This window comes from Trematomus bernacchii, unplaced genomic scaffold, assembly GCF_902827165.1.
Source record: "Trematomus bernacchii unplaced genomic scaffold, fTreBer1.1, whole genome shotgun sequence".
Classification (NCBI taxonomy): domain Eukaryota; kingdom Metazoa; phylum Chordata; class Actinopteri; order Perciformes; family Nototheniidae; genus Trematomus; species Trematomus bernacchii.
The window spans coordinates 4,412,049-4,435,237 of record NW_022988066.1 but is presented as its reverse complement, the minus strand read 5'-3'; the positions used below and the strand labels follow the sequence as shown (position 1 = coordinate 4,435,237).

Genomic DNA, 23,189 nt, shown 5'->3' with positions numbered 1-23,189 from the left:
AATCTTGTATCTTTATAGGGCAGGGAAACTTAAAAGCTATTGCAATCAAGCATGTATTTCACTGTTTGTTAATGTCACAAGATGTCTTGGCACCAAAGAGAGCATGACCAGAAACATATCCAATTTAAATATAAACAATGAGTGGCTAAAAGCAGTGCTAAAGTTAAAACAATCATATACTATAACTTCGTTTACATTTTTTGTAAAATATGAATCAATTGATGGTATTTGAAAAGTATAACAAAATAATACTGTCTCCTCATGTTGTCTTGCAATGTGTTTTTGAAGTTTGATGTTATCGCTTCCCACTCTTTATTATGAATGTAGATCTCTGTAAGACACTAAAACTTAAAACAAAAGCATAGAGATTATTTTTTTTACTGTTCATACAATCACAAATATAAACACAACACAAGTATATTGTTGTCATGTATCCGAAGATTGTTTTAGCCAATGCATAATGATTAAAGCTTAAGATAGGCCTTTAATACACTTGGTCACTGCATTAAATCGATATATAACATATATAACAGGAAGTTGAATGAATTAAGTTGAAACATTATTATCAAATGTTACAGGAACATGCTGAGTGTGGTCAAAACAACATTACATTTGTTTAAGAGAGGGGTTAAAAACAACAACCATGTCTTTGCATTGTAAAGTTCAGTCAATATGTGATAGTGCTGCAGAGTTAATACCCTTCACGATTGAATTTAACTTCCCTCATTTATTTCTTTACTTTAGTGAGGCTTTGCATTTTTCTTTAGCTGGCAGAGGGTTACAGAAGAGCCCACACCAAAACCAGCATACAAAGGCTCACTGAACTGAGCTTTGAATCTGTGGATCAGTGCCATGGTCTCTGATACCGAGTAAAAGGCCACAGTGTTTCCGGCATAATCCAGGTACACACCAATCCGTGTGGCTCTGGGAGCTTCAGGAAGGTTTCTGTCTACTTTGTTGTGCCAGGCAGAGTAGCCTGAATCGGAGCAGAGGAGACTCCAGGACTTGTCGTTGTAGCCCAGCAGGCTGTGCGAGTTCTTCCCTTTGCGACTGATGCTCTTGTAGGCCACCCCGATGGAAAACTCGCCACTCCACTCTGCCTCCCAGTAAAACCTGAAACCAGTAAAAGGCTCCTTGCACAACACCTGCGAGTAACCATCAAAGCGTTCTGGATGATCTGGGTGAAACTGGACTGTTTTCTTCCGCATGACCTTCTGGTTGCCCTCGGACAGGACCAGCTCTTTATAGACCGTGTTTGGATCAAAGGACATCTTGCAGGTGTCTGAGCAAAGACATACATACACAATGCACATGTATTATTTGTATTGGCCAAGACCAGATCAAGTTAAAGACTAACTTTAGAATTAGTCTAAAATTACAAGTCACATCCTGATAAAACATCATTACTAAACGATATGCTTTTATGCATATTGTTGTTTTCAAGGAATTCAACTATTAACACTACTCACATCTTAAGAAGTCCATCCTGGTTTTTGGCTCCTGAAAATCAACTCTGGAAGGAACTATGGATATGAAAACATGGACACCCACATTATTTTGAGATACATTTTGTCTTATTGTTTATTTGTAAAATAAATCTAAGGGGGAATAACATTATCATATAAGTTTGAAAACTGTAAAACACATGCATCGTCCTTGTGCTCTGTACAGTAGATAACATCTATGTAATCTCACATGTATTTATAGGTAGAGTTGTGCATCTTTCAATAAAGAGATGTGTACCTTTGAGTCGTTTGTCTCCATTTCTTGGCAAAAGTATGTACACTGGGGTTTCACTAACTGTGAAGAAAATACAGCATTATGTTAGCCTGTTAATAGTCTGCTTTAGAGTTTACATAGCGTAAAGATATTTGTCAAAATGATCTAATAAAAACAAACCTGTTTTGGAGATTTTGCTCAATTCCTTCTTACAGATGTCGTCCAGATGTTCCTTCATCTCCGTGGCCGTCTTGCTCATCTCTCCAAAGGAGAACTGAGGGTTGATGAGCACTTTGGGCACCATGGCCTCAGGAGGAATGCACAGAGTCGGAAAATTCTATTGAACGGGAGATAGGGGCTCCAGTAAACAGTCCAAAAGACGGACTAAAAAGTGACTTTTTAATAGATATAATAAGTCAAATGCATTACACTTTTGCTTGAGGAACCATAACTTTAGCAATATAAGTAAAATACATTGCAATATATTAGTCCTGTTAGCATTATTAGGAAAGAAAGCATCAAGATTAAGTGTAGATTTGATTGAATTATGTGCAAACAGGCCAGAAGTGCGAAGACAAGAATACTACAAGCTATAAAGTAGATTTTAAAAACGTTTTATAGAATAAAAGCTCACTGCTGGACGTTGTAGAAATGCGTGTGTGCACCACGACAAAGGAGCCCCATTCACTTTACATTGGGGTTGTTTGCGTGGTGCAGACACGTAAATGTAGCAAAGTTCGTGACTCCACCACGCAATGCGGTGTTAAGGAGTCGTGGTGGAGTCACGCATTCTGGTGAGACCAGGTTGGGTAGAATTCAAATTGTGATGACCCTCTGTATAATGTGCCTACACAGAACATATTAAGTGTGTGTTTTTTAGCAAAAAAGCGCAGGTTTAATAAAATGTATCATTCCTGCTTTTAGTTTCAGGGTCCTGATATTATTGTTCATTGCCTTAGATCAGGGATGGGCAACTTTGATGGTGGTGGGGGCCACATAATTGATGTACTGGCCACCAGGGGGCCGCAGATTAACTTGGAACACACACACACAAATTCCATGTATTGTATGTAATTATTAACAAATATACTAAGTCTGACATCTTCATTGACATTTTACAATCTTTCAGGGAACATCCCCTAATAAGCTCACTAAACAAATATCAGTTCACAGACATTTTATTTTATTTTTACAAGTTGCATGTTTGTATTGAACAGGTTATTTAACAGTGGAATAAAACTATTTTAAACTATTGGAAAGCACGGAAAATGTGCTTGTCATGAACACTACCCCAGACATTAGTTGTCTAACTTGAACCTAAGACACTTGTAGCCTGTCTCTGCATTCCCCTTATTCCACAATAAGGGGAATGTCAACACAGACACCTGTCAACCCGCACTCTGCTGTTCCTCAGCGCCGCTCCCCTTCCCTCCCGCTGAAATTATGAATGAAAAGCGTATAGTATAGTAGCCCCCGGGCCGCCATTTGCCCATCCCTGGCTTAGATGCTCCGTCAAATAATATATATTCATATGGGGATTTATGTTCTGATTCTTATGTCAAAAGATTGATAAAATAAGATTTATGGATAGACAATATTGACAAAAGGTTGGCAGTCCAAGTGATTTCTTATTTCTTAGCACACAAATCCTAAACTAAAGACAATAAGATATACTCAAAAATAAAACAATTCAACTTACACTGCTCTGTTGACTATTTTGCTACAAATGAAACGGCATTATTTATATGTTTCGATTTGTCCAATTATTTGTAATGACCCTTATGACCTGATTGTATTTCCCAGGCTTACTCACAACATTTCCTAGTGAGTTGCAAAGGCTTGAAACTTGGAAGTCATTGATTGAGTAACAGAGCACTTTATTACAATTTGGCAAGTCAAATTTTTGAATATTATGTCATGAAAAGAAAAGTTAAAAAAATGTATGCATTCCAAGAATACGCTAACAATATTTACTTATACATGAAGTTTTAAACACGGAATTTTTGGTGTATGAATGAATTAGAATCAGTTGAAATGAAACCTTGCCTTTCAGATGACAACTCCAGCCGTGTAGTAAGAGTTGTTATGTAGATATGGGGCACTGTATACTGCTTTTTTATTATGATTTTCTAACACCTTCACAATGACAAAGGGTAGCAAAAGAGATACAATAATTACACAGGCAATGACAACAATTAGCCAAAACCCATCTGCAGGTAACGCAGATATAGGTTGCAACGTATTGCTCTCTATATCATAAACACAGTTTAGGTTGCTCTTCAGTCTGTATAAGACTGTATACCTCTGTGTGTCCGTGTCTGTGTCTGTGACTCTGAAAACCTCATAGGGAGGAATCAGCACCTGGCTGTTTAGCTGTAATGCAGAGTAATGTGTTATGTCAGCACCGAAACACGTGTATACTTCAAAACATGAAGCGTTCCTGGTAAAATTCCATCCGTCAGTGCCTAATATGAAGGTGCTGAACCGAATCAGTTTGTCAGAGATGTTCAGATTCAAAAGCGTCTCAGTTCGGTAATTCGTCCAGAGACATGTCACCTGGCTGTGCTTCAGAATCTGAATGGCTTTGCTTAAGGAAGAATAAAGGGAGTGTGGCTCAAATGTCTTGTTTAGTTTTCCAGTAATTACTTTAGTATCAAGGTTTGACTTGAAAGGTTGCATCATCACTTTTGTGTAAATGTAAATGGCTGTTGAAAGGTGTTTCTCCATATACTTGTGTGCTGGCTCTCTAGCTCTGTGCTCTGCGTTGCTCCAGGTTGTAATGACGTTTCTGCTGGTGTTCCATTTCTGCATAATAGCTTTATCCGTCACAACCGTAGCTTTGGTCTGGCAGTCGTCATACATGTCTTCATTCAGATCATAGGTCACATCCTGCATGATATGCTAAAATGAGGAAAAACATGTTGTTCAATAGTCATCCAGTAGATGGAGATATACACTAAATGGAACCTTGAACCTCTTTTGCCAATCCTTAACAAAACAATGACAGACCATGTAGGTTGGATACCTGTACTAGTGCAACATTACAAACATTTAAAACATGTGTATTTGTCACAACACTATTTGTTATCAGAGTATCACAATTTGTATTTATTATTCAAGTCCTGTCAAATATGTAGTTGTGTAAATAATACATTTTAAATACCTCCTTAACAATATCCTGCCAGCTGAGAGTCAGATATATGGTGACAAACATGAGCAGTCCCACCAAAAGAACAAGGGAACAAAGGGCAGAAGCAGATACAGTTCGTCTCTGACATTCTTGGTTATCCGAGGAAGGCATAGTGCATCTGAAACAGAGGGAACATCTCATGTAAACCAGAAGAACTCAGATCTGAGTGACTGAGCAAAGTCCTACAGTGGAACTGAGCACTGTACTGTAGCGTATATCATTCATCCAGATGTATCATACTGTGTTATAATAAAGGGTCAATCTACTCCCATTTAATTCATCAAATTATATACATCTCTGCTGTAAAAATATTACATCTACATAGTAATTGAGATGTGTGACTGCATATTAAAGTTATTTGCAATTTACTTTTCACTGCATTCTCTTTGTAATCCAAGTTTTAATAATGTGAGATGTTTTGAAATAACTCACCACATCCTGAGCAACACTACTGTGCAGTTTAGTCTTTTATTAAAAATGGGGCTGTCATCAGTCTTTTTCAGAATAAAAAGTGTACTTTATTTTTGTCGACGACATACAAGACCTTTGTTTGTTTGAACAAGCTACGGAACAAGTTTTACGAGTGTTGGCACATATGGAACCTCCCTCTTGCAATAATAGCAGTGAACTGACGGAGCCAGGGTGGGGCTAGGGTTTTATTTTTTCATTTGACAAATACACATTTACACATAACTTAAGAATATAATGCAAACTAGCAAAGGGTTAAATCAGTTTCTTTCTACTAAATGCTTTTTAAAATAGCATCAAAAGTGTAAAACTAAATTTCGCTGTACAGTGACACAGTGACACAGTGATTGCCGACAAACAGCAATGGCTCCACCCTTTTTCTAAAGAATATCATGCTGCTGTGGAAAGCCCTCGGCAGGAGAAAAGTAAGTCAAAAACAATCAGGTGTTATATTGTTGGTGGAGAATATAATGGTATTATGATGGTCTAGGACTTATCATATTGGTCCTGGTTATGGTTTATTGTTTATCTCTTTCATGTCAGCTAAGTTTGAACTTTAACTTGCAGATTTAAGCAAACAAACTGAATCAATGTGAATGCAAACAATGTTGAAGAATTAGAAAACACTTTTTTTCTTTGGTATTAAGAGCAATTTTTCAGGAAGTAAGAGGTTGTGTTTTTCATTTAGATATGACGTTTGGCAGCTGTGGACCAGTGTGCAAGCTGAGGTCACAGAAACAGTTGGCAACCCTTTGTTTGTTTTTGGCGGTGGCACTTCTATTAATCTATGACCCATTTCGACTCATCTGGTGGCCTCAGAATCCTGCTGAGGTGGGAGGACAGTTCTTTATTTTACATGCAGCAATACATTCACATTTTACCTGTCTCTTGTGTCAGAAGATGTACACTGTATATTCTAAAGCCTTCTGTAAGTGTTGCTCACTGTGGCTTTTCTTATCTGTCCCTGCAGAAAAGTGTTGCTTTGCCTCTGGATATGGCTACGGATTCCATTGATGACATGTATGAGGGTTGCCGGTCTCAAACGGCCTCAGTGATCGACCTGTTTGGCGTGTTTGAGTGGCACTACAACAGAAACTTCAGCATTGCCTGGGCTTTAGTTGAAAGCAGTGCAAAGAAACTTGTCCACACACAGCTGAAAGAAGACCATGCTATAGTACTTTACATGTACACAAAGCTGAAATATATACAACACGTCTTCAACCAAGCAGTGAAAACAGGGAAACACAAGTACAGCACATATACATTTAGGTTCCACTATTTCTACTTCTTCCTCACTGATGCAATTCAAGTTCTGCGTGAAAACCAGACATTGTGCAGAACCACATATCACAAGACATGGGAACTGTTTGACCACAATGTCATCAACACTAACATGCGTTTTGGTGCTTTTACCTGGGCAGCTTCAAGCAAGCAGTCTTTTGACTTTAATGGCAATGTTTCTTGTTTTGAGATCTACTCATGCTTTGGTGCTGATATAACACATTACTCTGCTACAAAACAAAAGGGACAGGTGCTCATTCCTCCTTATGAGGTCTTCAAAGTCACTGATGTCCTGACAAACGACCCATGGTGCAGTGTGGTCTACAAGCTACAGAGCACCAAAGCGCCAAGAAGGGATTTGAATTGTAAATTGAATCAAAAGCAATTAAAAAGATATGTTGAAGTTTATTTAAGATACTTGTATACATGGAGTGCTTGGATGATGTTAGCATACATATTGCTGTTAATAATAATCTCTGTAGTCCTTGTACAACGCAGGCAGAAGCGTTTTGTGGCTGTAGTGCTGGGGGCTCTTCTGGTAATGATAGTTATTCTGGTGATATGGAGAGGTGCTATTTGATAAAAGACGGTAGATGGTGTGTATCTGGGGTACTTTTTCATGTGTTGTTGGTCACTGAGAGAATTTACAATTTATGTTTGAAAGTAATAAGGAAATACAAATGTTATGTCACTGAAATAAAAAATGCTAAGAAACTCTCAAATCGTTTCTGTTAATTGTTGATATAAACAAACTGCTAAATGCAATAATGTGGCTTGTCTGTTCTTATTTTTCAGTGTCATGCTTAATTCAAATGTTTACTTTAACATTTACAAAAAAATGAGGATTAATGAGGGGATTAATAAAGGTCATCTTCTCACACCCTTACCCTATCAGCTGGTGGTAAAAGGCATCTGTTACATATATATTTCTAAATGTTAAATAAAGAAGGTGTGATGTGTTGGTATGTCAGCTTTGACAAAGCTGGGCTCAGTAAAATAAGTAATGTTTTAGTAATATGTTTGGCTGCTGACTAAATAACACATTACAGTTTTTTTCAATTGCTTACACGTCTTTTTGAAAACATGCCTAATTTTCTCAAAACACGTGACAAAATTTACAAAACCACAAAGTGCAAAACACCTCATATATCCTGCAGAATGACTTACTGAACTGAACCTGCTCTTTTTTGAAAAATGATTAAATCTTTAATGAACACGAGGCCGAGGTTCTCATCCCTCCATATGAGATGTTCATAATTTCTAATATAATTAATGAGTAACAGGTAAAAATGAAAGGTCTGGAAGATTGTTATGTTGTCTTTGTCTTGGAGAGTCTAGGAGCAAAGAGCGATCTTAACTGCATGATCGACAAACTTCATGCTTAGGGTTTGTTTGGTCATTGTGGGCTTATGAATGCTAAATGACTACCAGTCAATAAACTGCTCGATGCAGAACTGTTTCTTTTTGTTTTCATTTCACAATGTGAAACACTATAACACTAGATCTATCTGTTTTTAGTTTTTTGTGCATTTTCATGTTTCTGCCTGCACATCTTGTTGCTTCTGAAACAGTGAGTGCAGGCTTTGTTTTAACGGAAAAATGACGCGGACTGGACAGCTGGAGAAATTACACAATTCTCACACTCAAATGTCATCACCAGCCACCATATTGTTTATTTTTACACTTGAAATCAATTGTAATGTGTGCTTCCATGAACACACCAACAGATAATCCCTGAAATCATCTCTGTTAACAACTGCCTTTAATACTTGTTTAGAAAATCTTTACTGTGGTGGATTAAAATGTCTAATCTCCGATACAAGTGTAAAAACCTGCACAACCATTATGGCCCTTCTGGGTCTGTTAAAAAAGACAGAGATGTTTAAGTCATTGCCAGTTAGAAAATCTTAATGAGCATGGGATCCAACAATTACACTGAAAAATAACACGTTATCTATACTGTATATTGTGCTTGCAGTAGCTTTGGCAGAGCAATCTGAAAACATTTAACCTTGTTTATATATTCAAATAAATTGTATTGCATTGTACGCATTTCCTGCATATACAACTCCATATTTCCATGATTTCTTATTCTATCTTGGTAAATTGTAATCTCAACAACAGCTCATCAACACTTTACCCTCTTTAATTAAATCATGTACACATATGAATTTGCCAGCAAAATACTCATGGACATTATGTGGTTACTGATCCTCAGGTGATACAGGTGTTTTTTGAGCTGGAGTTCCTGCAGTGTACAGAATCAACAGCAAGACACTCAGACCACGAGAAGGTTAGTGCTTTCAAATGTGTACACTTTACATTTCAAGTTAATATCTAAAACAATGTATGAATTCAATTAACATGTTTTGTTAATTGGTTAAAATAGGTTACCGGAGTTGCTGGCTGGATTTTGTGGATCATTTTGTAACACTTCCTACAGTATGTGAGTAAGAACAGGTATCACACTGATATTCAAATTAAATTGTACAATTTCATGTTTTACTATTTCTAAGGAAATTACATTACACTCTGATCGTAAGTTACTTTTTACGTTTTTCAAATACAACACATAACAAAACAGCTCAGACATGACATGACAAGTAAGGTACGTAAATAAGAATAAGAAAATAAAGAAAAGACACTGCACAGTGTAGGGATCCCCAACCTCTACCATTCTCAATAACAAAATTAAAGGGGACCTATCATGCAAAATGCACTTTTGTACGTCTTTTATACATGAATATGTGTCCCCGGTGTTCCAGGGAACTCACCAAGTGTCAGAAAACACAACCCTCTCTATTTTCCTCCATACCCAAATCTCTAAAAAAGGGGCTGCAACGGATCTGATAAAAACTGATCCAGATTTGAACACTGTCCTGACGTCAGGACAGTGGCGCTACGGCTATTGGGCCAACTCCACCAATCAGGAGGAGACAGCCACGGCCATTGCCGTTCGAAAGCGCTGGAGACGCTGTAGTACATATGCCAGGCCTGTAGATGGTGCTGTTCTCACAGAATCAGCCCTTGCAAAAACAGTGCTACAAAAGTGCAAATTGAGCGAAATGAGGCATGGCTAAAATGCATGATCTGTTTGGCATTTTGAACAAAAAAAAGTATAAATATGCCTTATATAGGTATGGTCCTACACTATATTATTAAAATATAGCATGATAGGTCCACTTTAAGTTAGATAGTAGTAATTATCAAAAATAAATAGACAAATACAGATGACAGGGGTAACAAGGTTACAGGAAAGCATAAAAACAGTCAAATCCAAAGTACATAGGAGCGCTAGGCTGAAGGAGGAAACCCTCGTAATATGGAAGATGACAATGTTGGTCCAATATAGTCCAAGTAAGGGAGCCAAACTTTCTGGAAAGCATCCACCGAAGAGTGAAGCATATGAGATGTATTCGTTAGGAATGCACTCCATTACAAGGTTATGCCACAACTTCTTCGTTGGAGCAACATCCTATCGTAAGTTACTTTTAATGGTCAGCAGGTAAAGTAAAGTAATACATATTTGTGAAATATGATGCATAACTATAATGACACATCGATATTATCAGATTCTAATGCATTATAGACATGAGCGTCATAGAAAATGTTACAATTGATTTTAATAATGACCAAATATATTACACAGTATATTCATGTCAATATAAATAAATTCAGTCAATTGAAGTTGAAAACATGTTCTAACAAATCTAAGTTGATAAGAACAAAGCCCAATATCAAATGTACATAACAACCTTGAAATATACCTCTTTTTATAAGCAATCTGAAGCTTCTGTTTTAGGGATGAACATAAATGAAACCCTCTGGAGAGCTGTGATGTAGGCAGTTTTTTTCTAACAACATTTTCAAGATCAAGAATAATTTACCTACATTGGATTGACTTTTCCAACTTATAACCGAACTTATGAGGCAAAATACCTCTAGGGGCCCAGTCCTTCGTATATTTTTCTGTGTGTGGCCCTAGGTGAAAAAAGTTTGGACCCCCCTGGCTTAAACTAACAAAGAGGGAAACAGTGCCATCCAGTGGGGAATAACACAAATGAATCTGAACTGAAACAAGTGTCCAAGACAGTTAGTAACCTTTATTTATAATAAATTAAAAAAAATAAATAAAAAATGTATGAACGCTAAATCACCAACATCCCACCTTTTCCCTCTTTTATCACTTTTTTAAATTCATAATTCGAATAATCACGATCATTACTAATGATAAGTGTTTTACGAAACATTGATAGTTTATTTGCATGAACTGCTCAGAGTGCATTGCTTTTAGGTAACGTTACTGGAAATATTAAAAACTTTTATAAAGTAAACTGAATGTAATTTGAACCTTTTGATCTAGAAAACACCACACTTTTCAGGAAATCAGTTGTACAAACACTGTGCAATGGCAGTTATTTTATTTGGAAACCATTATACAGTACAACCATTATATATGTATAATTAACCACTACATGTGAAAACAAGAAAGCTTGTAAAAATTGAGTGTACATGAAGTTCATTGCATAAAAGAAAATACATTTAAAAAAAGATTTATATAAAGTCTTTCTAATCAACTGACTTATGGTTATCTCATTTTAGTTGGGACTTTGATGACCTTATTATAAATCACTTTTCATTCATTCCCAATATAGGTGAAAAATACACATTATTTAAAACATTTTTAAATAAGTAATCTATACTATTTTCACAATAATGAAAAAAAGATGCCACCACAAGACTCAAGAACAATTAAGGTACACGGAGACTTCCGTTTACAATATTGATCTTACATGTTTTTACACAGTAGACATTCAAAGTGATCATTAGAGTCCCCTGCAACAAAGAAGTTTTCCAGCCCTGTGGAGGTAGAGGAGAGGTTGTATAAACCCGGTCATTAAACCCAAAAAGGTGCTTATTGTTAGAGCATTGTAAAAGTCCCCTATATTCAAGCTAAATTGCATTGGAATTACAGCCATGCAAAAAAAGAAATTGATGCCAAAGGAAATCATGATAAACAAAATCATTTTAAAGGCCCTTCTCTTCATTCTATTGCTCTTCTTCTTCTCTGTGATTTTTTCTCCTGGCCCGGGCCGCTTCAGGGCTCTGAGAACTGAGCAGCAGCAAAAAAGAATTATTGAGTAGATAAGAATAAATTGGATGAAAATTGCAAAAAGATATAAAGGATCTGTAAAGTACAACAAGTAGAAGCAGTAAACCAAGGTAATAAGCCAGATAACACAACAACAGCCCACTCGGTACCTCAGGGGTTTAAACCGTAGAAACAACACGGGGTGGACGACCCCTGCATAGAACTCAACACAGATGCAACATAAGAAGAGAGGTTGGGCTGTATAGAAAAGGCCTCGTGAAAACAAAAAGGCTTTTAAAGACCAGAATACATTTAACTTTAGAAAAACAAAAAACCAGATAGATGATAAAGCAAAAAAGATCTGAGACATGGCCACGTTGAGAGAAAAGAAGTCTGAGGCCAAAGTCTTTCTGGTCCCTGCCATTATCAGCCACAGGACATAAACATTCAAAGGTAGACCCACAATGTTGTTAAAGGCAGTTGCACCTATGATTAGTATCCCAAAGTTTGGGCTGGTTGTCGTGTTGTGGGTGCTGGTTGTCGTGTTCATTTTATGTCTGTAAGAAGAAAAAGAAAATACATTTTAAACTGAAATGTAATGTTTGCCTATGGGCTCTTTGTCAACAACTAACCTTTCTCAACAATTGGCACAAAAACAGCATAATGTACATAACTTAAGAAACAAACACCTTAAATATAGAGCTACACAATCCTTGATTCAAACCTGGTATTGAGCAGAGAGCAGTAGTCTGGTCGAGCAGCAGTGAAGAGCAGATCTGCAATGAGGCACAGCTCCAGACGTTGGTTGGTGTTTGAATAATGAAATACAATCCAAAACAACAATCAGTAAACAGGATGAATACATGGAAATGTTATGCATCAACCAACTTATTTATCATAATAGGGCTCAACATGTTTCCAGGCTGATTTTTGAAACCATAATATAGTATGCCATTACAATCATAGACACATTATAGCAAAATATGTCACATACAATAATCATAATATAGTGAGCAGTGAATATCTATAGTTTAATATGCTATAAAAATTCAACATCTCAAAAAAGTAAAATAAAATGTATGTCATGAAAAAAAAAAGATTATTTTGCACTGTATGCCACAAAAACGTGTACCATGTTGTCACACAATGTCGTGAAATAAATAATAATATCAGCTTTGTGTATTTTTTTATAAAGGAGGAAATGCATGGATCACATGAAGCTCAAGCAAACAAACAATGCTTTTTTTTTTTCTGTTTGCGTTTCCAAAAAACAGAAGCCTACCTTTAACATTTGACATTCGGTATGTTTGTATACCATTTTATAATTTAGCACATACAGATATTTGTATTTAATTTGCATTGCTGCCATAGAAATAAATGTAAACTAAAGTTTTAGATCAACTGTCATGATATACACTGTTATTATTGCACTTAATGTGTTTATTATAGCGGTCACCAACATTTATTTAGTAGTTTTACTATTGACTGCCTCCAACACCTGCAAGTTTGCATATTGGGCCATGGACGTGCTTTCATGTCTGTTACGAACATGTAAAGCAGCGTTGTTTCTTCAGATCATTTCTCTTGCAAATCATGTTAGCTTAGAGAGTATGGACTTATTTTCAGCTTTTAAACACTGTGAAAGATTAAGTTCAAATTAGATTTTGGTTGAGAATGTTTTAGTGTCTCGGGCGTATTGCATTTTCTCATCCACCAACTATCGCTCAGTCTAATTTCAGACCTATTTACGTTCTTGAATGTAATATTCCTGAATACACGTCCTCTTGTGCAGAGCTCCATCTGTCTGAAATAATACCTTGCACCCGTCCACTCAGATATTTCTCAGGTGTAAAGCTCTGAGGTACAAGCTGGCATGTTGCTGTGTTTCTCGGCTGATAGTGATTACGTTATCCAGTGTATGGATACCAATTCACATAAAAGGGTTTTCTTGATGATAGCAGCTTTGTATCTGTTTGTCTTGCTGTTGATGACTTTCTGCTGCTTCTCAGTTCTCAGAGTGTTGATACACCCTGAACCAGGGGAGGGGCAGAGGGAACCACACAGCTTTCCTAAACTACTGTCAATATAATCAACACACTCTCACTCCCTTGAATGGGATGTGCAAAATAGTCATTATAGACAGTCTTTAATTAACTATTAGTAGAGAATAATAATAAAATGTTTAAGCTTTGCAACTAGTGGATATGTTACACTGAGGAATATACTAACTTGAACCACTGATTGTTCTATTGAGAAAGAACACTTTCTTTGTACTGTTTTGTTGATGTGAAATGCACCCTAAATTACTACGGCAGATATGTCATATTTAATGCAGCCGAAACGTGTATTACAATGCCGTTATGTGATGACTTTCAAAGAGAAAAGCAAGCACACTCGGAATAATGTATTATTTAATTGTTTTATACAGTCTATGGTTGCTACAGAGGATTGTGGGTAATGTAATGTCTTGGGCCATCCAAAACTCATAGAAAACGACTTGTTTCTCAGAATTGAAGGGAAAAACGTGACAAAAGCATTGTACACACACTGAAACCTATCAATGTCGTTTAATGAACAAGGATAATCTGGTGTTTTTGAGTTGATGAGTAGTGGAGATATCACTGTCAAATCAATCGACAGTAAGGGGAATACTTACTTCCGGGTGTACAATTCTCCGTTATCCAATGGGAATGGACGCTCACATTGCCTTTAACAGCCTCCGACACAAACGAATGCCGTGCTTCCCTAAGCGTCAAATCCCGCCGCCGATGGGAATACATTGCAATCAGTTGAAAGCTCTTTGCGTCCGTTTATGAAGCTGAAGGAGCCTCGGCGCGTCACAACTGGACGCCACGGGACCCTGACCAAGCGTCGCTCCTGGACGCTTAGGGAGTGAGAGTGTGTTGATATAATACCTTTCTTAACAGGGTTTTTCCAACCAATCTTGTATCTTTATAGGGCAGGGAAACTTAAAAGCTATTGCAATCAAGCATGTATTTCACTGTTTGTTAATGTCACAAGATGTCTTGGCACCAAAGAGAGCATGACCAGAAACATATCCAATTTAAATATAAACAATGAGTGGCTAAAAGCAGTGCTAAAGTTAAAACAATCATATACTATAACTTCGTTTACATTTTTTGTAAAATATGAATCAATTGATGGTATTTGAAAAGTATAAAAAAATAATACTGTCTCCTCATGTTGTCTTGCAATGTGTTTTTGAAGTTTGATGTTATCGCTTCCCACTCTTTATTATGAATGTAGATCTCTGTAAGACACTAAAACTTAAAACAAAAGCATAGAGATTATTTTTTTTACTGTTCATACAATCACAAATATAAACACAACACAAGTATATTGTTGTCATGTATCCGAAGATTGTTTTAGCCAATGCATAATGATTAAAGCGTAAGATAGGCCTTTAATACACTTGGTCACTGCATTAAATCGATATATAACATATATAACAGGAAGTTGAATGAATTAAGTTGAAACATTATTATCAAATGTTACAGGAACATGCTGAGTGTGGTCAAAACAACATTACATTTGTTTAAGAGAGGGGTTAAAAACAACAACCATGTCTTTGCATTGTAAAGTTCAGTCAATATGTGATAGTGCTGCAGAGTTAATACCCTTCACGATTGAATTTAACTTCCCTCATTTATTTCTTTACTTTAGTGAGGCTTTGCATTTTTCTTTAGCTGGCAGAGGGTTACAGAAGAGCCCACACCAAAACCAGCATACAAAGGCTCACTGAACTGAGCTTTGAATCTGTGGATCAGTGCCATGGTCTCTGATACCGAGTAAAAGGCCACAGTGTTTCCGGCATAATCCAGGTACACACCAATCCGTGTGGCTCTGGGAGCTTCAGGAAGGTTTCTGTCTACTTTGTTGTGCCAGGCAGAGTAGCCTGAATCGGAGCAGAGGAGACTCCAGGACTTGTCGTTGTAGCCCAGCAGGCTGTGCGAGTTCTTCCCTTTGCGACTGATGCTCTTGTAGGCCACCCCGATGGAAAACTCGCCACTCCACTCTGCCTCCCAGTAAAACCTGAAACCAGTAAAAGGCTCCTTGCACAACACCTGCGAGTAACCATCAAAGCGTTCTGGATGATCTGGGTGAAACTGGACTGTTTTCTTCCGCATGACCTTCTGGTTGCCCTCGGACAGGACCAGCTCTTTATAGACCGTGTTTGGATCAAAGGACATCTTGCAGGTGTCTGAGCAAAGACATACATACACAATGCACATTTATTATTTGTATTGACCAAGACCAGATCAAGTTAAAGACTAACTTTAGAATTAGTCTAAAATGACAAGTCACATCCTGATAAAACATCATTACTAAACGATATGCTTTTATGCATATTGTTGTTTTCAAGGAATTCAACTATTAACACTACTCACATCTTAAGAAGTCCATCCTGGTTTTTGGCTCCTGAAAATCAACTCTGGAAGGAACTATGGATATGAAAACATGGACACCCACATTATTTTGAGATACATTTTGTCTTATTGTTTATTTGTAAAATAAATCTAAGGGGGAATAACATTATCATATAAGTTTGAAAACTGTAAAACACATGCATCGTCCTTGTGCTCTGTACATTAGATAACATCTATGTAATCTCACATGTATTTATAGGTAGAGTTGTGCATCTTTCAATAAAGAGATGTGTACCTTTGAGTCGTTTGTCTCCATTTCTTGGCAAAAGTATGTACACTGGGGTTTCACTAACTGTGAAGAAAATACAGCATTATGTTAGCCTGTTAATAGTCTGCTTTAGAGTTTACATAGCGTAAAGATATTTGTCAAAATGATCTAATAAAAACAAACCTGTTTTGGAGATTTTGCTCAATTCCTTCTTACAGATGTCGTCCAGATGTTCCTTCATCTCCGTGGCCGTCTTGCTCATCTCTCCAAAGGAGAACTGAGGGTTGATGAGCACTTTGGGCACCATGGCCTCAGGAGGAATGCACAGAGTCGGAAAATTCTATTGAACGGGAGATAGGGGCTCCAGTAAACAGTCCAAAAGACGGACTAAAAAGTGACTTTTTAATAGATATAATAAGTCAAATGCATTACACTTTTGCTTGAGGAACCATAACTTTAGCAATATAAGTAAAATACATTGCAATATATTAGTCCTGTTAGCATTATTAGGAAAGAAAACATCAAGATTAAGTGTAGATTTGATTGAATTATGTGCAAACAGGCCAGAAGTGCGAAGACAAGAATACTTTCATTTTTTGCAACCAGAAAGATCTTTTGGCACCTGCAGAAAGTGAATGTTGTCCTCTGTTTCGAGGATCTGCCGGAGCTCTGCGCCTCTGCGCTGTAGCTCCTGTAACTCCTGCTCCAGGCGGTCAACGTAGACTAAATAACACATTACAGTTTTTTTCAATTGCTTACACATCTTTTTGAAAACATGCCTAATTTTCTCAAAACACGTGACAAAATGTACAAAACCACAAAGTGCAAAACACCTCATATATCCTGCAGAATGACTTACTGAACTGAACCTGCTCTTTTTTGAAAAATGATTAAATCTTTAATGAACACGAGGCCGAGGTTCTCATCCCTCCATATGAGATGTTCATAATTTCTAATATAATTAATGAGTAACAGGTAAAAATGAAAGGTCTGGAAGATTGTTATGTTGTCTTTGTCTTGGAGAGTCTAGGAGCAAAGAGCGATCTTAACTGCATGATCGACAAACTTCATGCTTAGGGTTTGTTTGGTCATTGTGGGCTTATGAATGCTAAATGACTACCAGTCAATAAACTGCACGATGCAGAACTGTTTCTTTTTGTTTTCATTTCACAATGTGAAACACTATAACACTAGATCTATCTGTTTTTAGTTTTTTGTGCATTTTCATGTTTCTGCCTGCACATCTTGTTGCTTCTGAAACAGTAAGTGCAGGCTTTGTTTTAACGGAAAAATGACGCGGACTGGACAGCTGGAGAAATTACACAATTCTCACACTCAAATGTCATCACCAGCCACCATATTGTTTATTTTTACACTTGAAATCAATTGTAATGTGTGCTTCCATGAACACACCAACAGATAATCCCTGAAACAACAATTGTCTGTTAACAACTGCCTTTAATACTTGTTTAGAAAATCTTTACTGTGGTGGATTAAAATGTCTAATCTCCGATACAAGTGTAAAAACCTGCACAACAACCATTATGGCCCTTCTGGGTCTGTTAAAAAAGACAGAGATGTTTAAGTCATTGCCAGTTAGAAAATCTTAATGAGCATGGGATCCAACAATTAAACTGAAAAATAACACGTTATCTATAGTGTATATTGTGCTTGCAGTAGCTTTGGCAGAGCAATCTGAAAACATTTGTTTATATATTCAAATAAATTGTATTGCATTGTACGCATTTCCTGCATATACAACTCCATATTTCCATGATTTCTTATTCTATCTTGGTAAATTGTAATCTCAACAACAGCTCATCAACACTTTACCCTCTTTAATTAAATCATGTACACATATGAATTTGCCAGCAAAATACTCATGGACATTATGTGGTTACTGATCCTCAGGTGATACAGGTGTTTTGTGAGCTGGAGTTCCTGCAGTGTACAGAATCAACTGCAATACACTCAGACCACGAGAAGGTTAGTGCTTTCAAATGTGTCCACTTCACATTTCAAGTTAATATCTAAAACAATGTATGAATTCAATTAACATGTTTTGTTAATTGGTTAAAATAGGTTACCGGAGTTGCTGGCTTGATTTTGTGGATCATTTTGTAACACTTCCTATGTGAGTAAGAACAGGTATCACACTGATATTCAAATTACATTGTACAATTTAATGTTTTACTATTTCTAAGGAAATTACATTACACTCTGATCGTAAGTTACTTTTTTTTTTTAATATAATATCTTTATTACATTTTTCAAATACAACACATAACAAAACAGCTCAGACATGACATGACAAGTAAGGTACGTAGATAAGAATAAGAAAATAAATAAAAGACACTGCACAGTGTAGGGATCCCCAACCTCTACCATTCTCAATAACAAAATTATGTTAGATAGTAGTAATTATCAAAAATAAATAGACAAATACAGATGACAGGGGTAACAAGGTTACAGGAAAGCATAAAAACAGTCAAATCCAAAGTACATAGGAGCGCTAGGCTGAAGGAGGAAACCCTCGTAATATGGAAGATGACAATGTTGGTCCAATATAGTCCAAGTAAGGGAGCCAAAACTTTCTGGAAAGCATCCACTGAAGAGTGAAGCATACAAGAGATGTATTCGTTAGGAATGCACTCCATTACAAGGTTATGCCACAACTTCTTCGTTGGAGCAACATCCTATCGTAAGTTACTTTTAATGGTCAGCAGGTAAAGTAAAGTAATACATATTTGTGAAATATGATGCATAACTATAATGACACATCGATATTATCAGATTCTAATGCATTATAGACATGAGCGTCATAGAAAATGTTACAATTGATTTTAATAATGACCATTCTTGACAAATGTAGAACTTGAGTGCAGACTTATTTGGTGAGTACAATTGTGTGTCTCAGGCAAAGAGAGGTTACTGGTTAGCGAATGATTGTAAACAACACATTTTTGGTATTGCCGATAAATAAAGACAACATTTCCTTCTCATACAAAGAAGGATATGTAAAAGTTGGTGACATATCTCACACTTTGACCCTGATAACTATATTTAAAGGACTCTTCTGACATATCCTACTTATTTAAATAGAGTAAATAAAAAACATTTTTTTTCTAGTACATATTTCCAGGAAATATGTCAAACTTCACAGCAAAAGAAAACAACGTAACAGCTTTCTGCGGTCTCTGTGTCAAGTCACCTGTCATTAATACTGCAATTCTGCCTTATATCCTAATCTCTCTGCCTGCTAATGGCCGGGTTCTGTGGCTGATGGTATCATCTCCTGCCTTCTGGACAGACAGGGTGGAAGTGTCTGAGTTCCACTTGGTTTTTACAGAGCTACTTTTAGGATTCCCGGGGCCACCTTTAATGGCCATACTGTAGGACATTTCTCCTACTCTATGGTTGCAGAGAAAGTGCTCGTACTCATCAAATTAATATTCACAGTTAGGGTTCAACTCCAGAGTGCGGTCTGTATTGAACGCTACCTTGCAGTCGTACACCCTGTGCTGTACCTCAGGTATAAACTCATGAGGTACAGGATGAGCCTTTGTTGTGCAATCTGTTCTTGCAAAAATGTTCTTTTGCAGTGAACGTCCGGAATCACTGGGCATGTATGCAAGCTCTTATTTTGCTGCCTTTATGGTCAACTCTTTCTGCTGCTTGTCACTTCTCAGGGCTCTGAAACAGCCGTCTCCAGGGGAAGGAGAGAGGCAGGGATCCAACTTAGTCAAGAAAAGAGCTTTTGATATAGTCTTGATATTCCAGTTGACTACCTTGGTCGGCCTTGTGCCCCTGGTCACTATGTTCTTCAAGGTGAGGGAAATGGAGTGGCACACACGTTGTATCTGGCAGCCCTTGGCATATGCTGTAATGGTTTGGCTCGGGGCTATCTATCCTCTTCTCTACCTGCAAAGAGCTGGGAAACACCTTGTAAAAAAGGATTTATGTGTACATTGTTTTTGATGGTAACTACACTGAATGTGCTGTTACTGTCATTCAGCATATCCTTTGTTTTCTTTTTTCTGTGCTATTCTGTAATGAATAATGTAACACAAGTAAGCTTCCAGATCTGCTTTATTCTTTACTGAGAGGCCTTCCATTAGAAGTTTTGAGAGTTTTTTTGACACGGTATTTAAAATGAAATAGTGGGCAAACAAGAGCCCAACAATGCTGAATAGCACAAAAACTAGCTATGCTAATACTTGTATCTCATGAAAAAGACATAGTAGCCATTTGTTTTGTTAGTAATTATTTGGTATCAGATTAGCTAAAGTATATGCCTTGTACTTAGTTTTGAAATAAAGTGCAGTGGTCTTTTTTTCTCCACATGACATGACTTGTGTTTTAAGTAAATCACATGACTGTTTGTATTTAAATACTTTAAAACTGCGTCAACTTTGCATGTATAATTAAATCTGTGCAAATTACACATTGTCTTGAAATGTATGATACGACAGCAAAGATGATTGACACATACACACTATGGGGAAGGAAACATGAAAAGGATGGATTTTTATTTAGTAGGCTCTGTATCTGTCTGTGACACTAAAGCGTAATTATGTGACAACCAATTATAATATTACTAAAACACCGGATTCACTACATGAAATGTAATACAGGACATTTCTGTTTATCTCAGGATACTGACAATATTGGAACAAAAATTTCATTTTTGTAATGAAAAGATGTTAATAAGAACTCTTGGGTCCAAATGCGGCCCGCGGACCATTTTGAATCGGCCCTCACTCAGCAAATTAAAAAAGTATAATGACTGAAGTATAATAAACTTCTGCTTGTCTTACTTCTTAAATATATATGTTCAAATATATTACACAGTATATTCATGTGTTAATAAGCCCAATTTTCAAATAAATTCAGTCAATTGAAGTTGAAAACATGTTCAAGTTGACAACAAATCTAAGTTGATAAGAACAAAGCCCAATATCAAATGTACATAACAACCTTCAAATATACCCTTCATATTTCCTCTTTTTATAAGAAATCTAAAGCTTCTGTTTTAGGGATGAACATAAATGAAACCCTCTGGAGAGCTGTGATGTAGGCAGTTTTTTTCTAACAACATTTTCAAGATCAAGAATAATTTACCTACATTGGATTGACTTTTCCAACTTATAACCGAACTTATGAGGCAAAATACCTCTAGGGGCCCAGTCCTTCGTATATTTTTCTGTGTGTGGCCCTAGGTGAAAAAAGTTTGGACCCCCCTGGCTTAAACTAACAAAGAGGGAAACAGTGCCATCCAGTGGGGAATAACACAAATGAATCTGAACTGAAACAAGTGTCCAAGACAGTTAGTAACCTTTATTTATAATAAATAAAAAATAAAAAATAAAAAATGTATGAACGCTAAATCACCAACATCCCACCTTTTCCCTCTTTTATCACTTTTTTAAATTCATAATTCGAATAATCACGATCATTACTAATGATAAGTGTTTTACGAAACATTGATAGTTTATTTGCATGAACTGCTCAGAGTGCATTGCTTTTAGGTAACGTTACTGGAAATATTAAAAACTTTTATAAAGTAAACTGAATGTAATTTGAACCTTTTGATCTAGAAAACACCACACTTTTCAGGAAATCAGTTGTACAAACACTGTGCAATGGCAGTTATTTTATTTGGAAACCATTATACAGTACAACCATTATGTATAATTAACCACTACATGTGAAAACAAGAAAGCTTGTAAAAATTGAGTGTACATGAAGTTCATTGCATAAAAGAAAATACATTTAAAAAAAGATTTATATAAAGTCTTTCTAATCAACTGACTTATGGTTATCTCATTTTAGTTGGGACTTTGATGACCTTATTATAAATCACTTTTCATTCATTCCCAATATAGGTGAAAAATACACATTATTTAAAACATTTTTAAATAAGTAATCTATACTATTTTCACAATAATGAAAAAAAGATGCCACCACAAGACTCAAGAACAATTAAGGTACACGGAGACTTCCGTTTACAATATTGATCTTACATGTTTTTACACAGTAGACATTCAAAGTGATCATTAGAGTCCCCTGCAACAAAGAAGTTTTCCAGCCCTGTGGAGGTAGAGGAGAGGTTGTATAAACCCGGTCATTAAACCCAAAAAGGTGCTTATTGTTAGAGCATCGTAAAAGTCCCCTATATTCAAGCTAAATTGCATTGGAATTACAGCCATGTAAAAAAAGAAATTGATGCCAAAGGAAATCATGATAAACAAAATAATTTTAAAGGCCCTTCTCTTCATTCTATTGCTCTTCTTCTTCTCTGTGATTTTTTCTCCTGGCCCGGGCCGCTTCAGGGCTCTGAGAACTGAGCAGCAGCAAAAAAGAATTATTGAGTAGATAAGAATAAATTGGATGAAAATTGCAAAAAGATATAAAGGATCTGTAATGGTGTACAACAAGTAGAAGCAGTAAACCAAGGTAATAAGCCAGATAACACAACAACAGCCCACTCGGTACCTCAGGGGTTTAAACCGTAGAAACAACACGGGGTGGACGACCCCTGCATAGAACTCAACACAGATGCAACATAAGAAGAGAGGTTGGGCTGTATAGAAAAGGCCTCGTGAAAACAAAAAGGCTTTTAAAGACCAGAATACATTTAACTTTAGAAAAACAAATAACCAGATAGATGATAAAGCAAAAAAGATCTGAGACATGGCCACGTTGAGAGAAAAGAAGTCTGAGGCCAAAGTCTTTCTGGTCCCCGCCATTATCAGCCACAGGACATAAACATTCAAAGGTAGA

General features: G+C 36.6%; 4 protein-coding genes across 5 annotated transcripts; 1 reads left to right on the top strand and 3 right to left on the bottom strand.

Moving 5' to 3' along the window:
- Positions 1 to 264: 264 nt before the first annotated feature.
- LOC117474629 (tripartite motif-containing protein 16-like) lies at positions 265 to 2,290 on the bottom strand. Its single transcript, XM_034120535.1, has 4 exons — positions 1,900 to 2,290; positions 1,744 to 1,800; positions 1,470 to 1,523; positions 265 to 1,282 (listed from the first exon to the last, which is right to left on the bottom strand). The coding sequence occupies exons 1-4, from the start codon at positions 2,021 to 2,023 to the stop codon at positions 741 to 743; spliced, it is 777 nt and encodes a 258-aa protein (XP_033976426.1). The 5' UTR covers positions 2,024 to 2,290; the 3' UTR covers positions 265 to 740.
- Positions 2,291 to 3,194: 904 nt separating this feature from the next.
- LOC117474628 (T-cell ecto-ADP-ribosyltransferase 2-like) lies at positions 3,195 to 5,466 on the bottom strand. Its single transcript, XM_034120534.1, has 3 exons — positions 5,342 to 5,466; positions 4,883 to 5,027; positions 3,195 to 4,620 (listed from the first exon to the last, which is right to left on the bottom strand). Exons 2-3 carry the CDS (start codon positions 5,018 to 5,020, stop codon positions 3,769 to 3,771), a joined length of 990 nt encoding a protein of 329 aa, XP_033976425.1. The 5' UTR covers positions 5,021 to 5,027; positions 5,342 to 5,466; the 3' UTR covers positions 3,195 to 3,768.
- A 121-nt stretch (positions 5,467 to 5,587) lies between these two features.
- Positions 5,588 to 7,423, top strand: LOC117474627 (ecto-ADP-ribosyltransferase 4-like). Of its 2 annotated transcripts, XM_034120533.1 has the most exons (3): positions 5,588 to 5,802; positions 6,066 to 6,208; positions 6,348 to 7,423. In XM_034120533.1, the coding sequence occupies exons 2-3, from the start codon at positions 6,068 to 6,070 to the stop codon at positions 7,236 to 7,238; spliced, it is 1,032 nt and encodes a 343-aa protein (XP_033976424.1). In that variant the 5' UTR covers positions 5,588 to 5,802; positions 6,066 to 6,067; the 3' UTR covers positions 7,239 to 7,423. The 2 variants fall into 2 exon arrangements, with proteins under 2 accessions (XP_033976424.1, XP_033976423.1); XM_034120532.1 differs by lacking the exon at positions 5,588 to 5,802 and having other exon boundaries at positions 5,830 to 6,208.
- Positions 7,424 to 14,954: 7,531 nt separating this feature from the next.
- On the bottom strand, positions 14,955 to 19,807 carry LOC117474791 (tripartite motif-containing protein 16-like). Its single transcript, XM_034120795.1, has 6 exons — positions 19,663 to 19,807; positions 17,029 to 17,129; positions 16,590 to 16,746; positions 16,434 to 16,490; positions 16,160 to 16,213; positions 14,955 to 15,972 (listed from the first exon to the last, which is right to left on the bottom strand). The coding sequence occupies exons 1-6, from the start codon at positions 19,805 to 19,807 to the stop codon at positions 15,431 to 15,433; spliced, it is 1,056 nt and encodes a 351-aa protein (XP_033976686.1). The 3' UTR covers positions 14,955 to 15,430.
- Between the last annotated feature and the right edge of the window lie 3,382 nt (positions 19,808 to 23,189).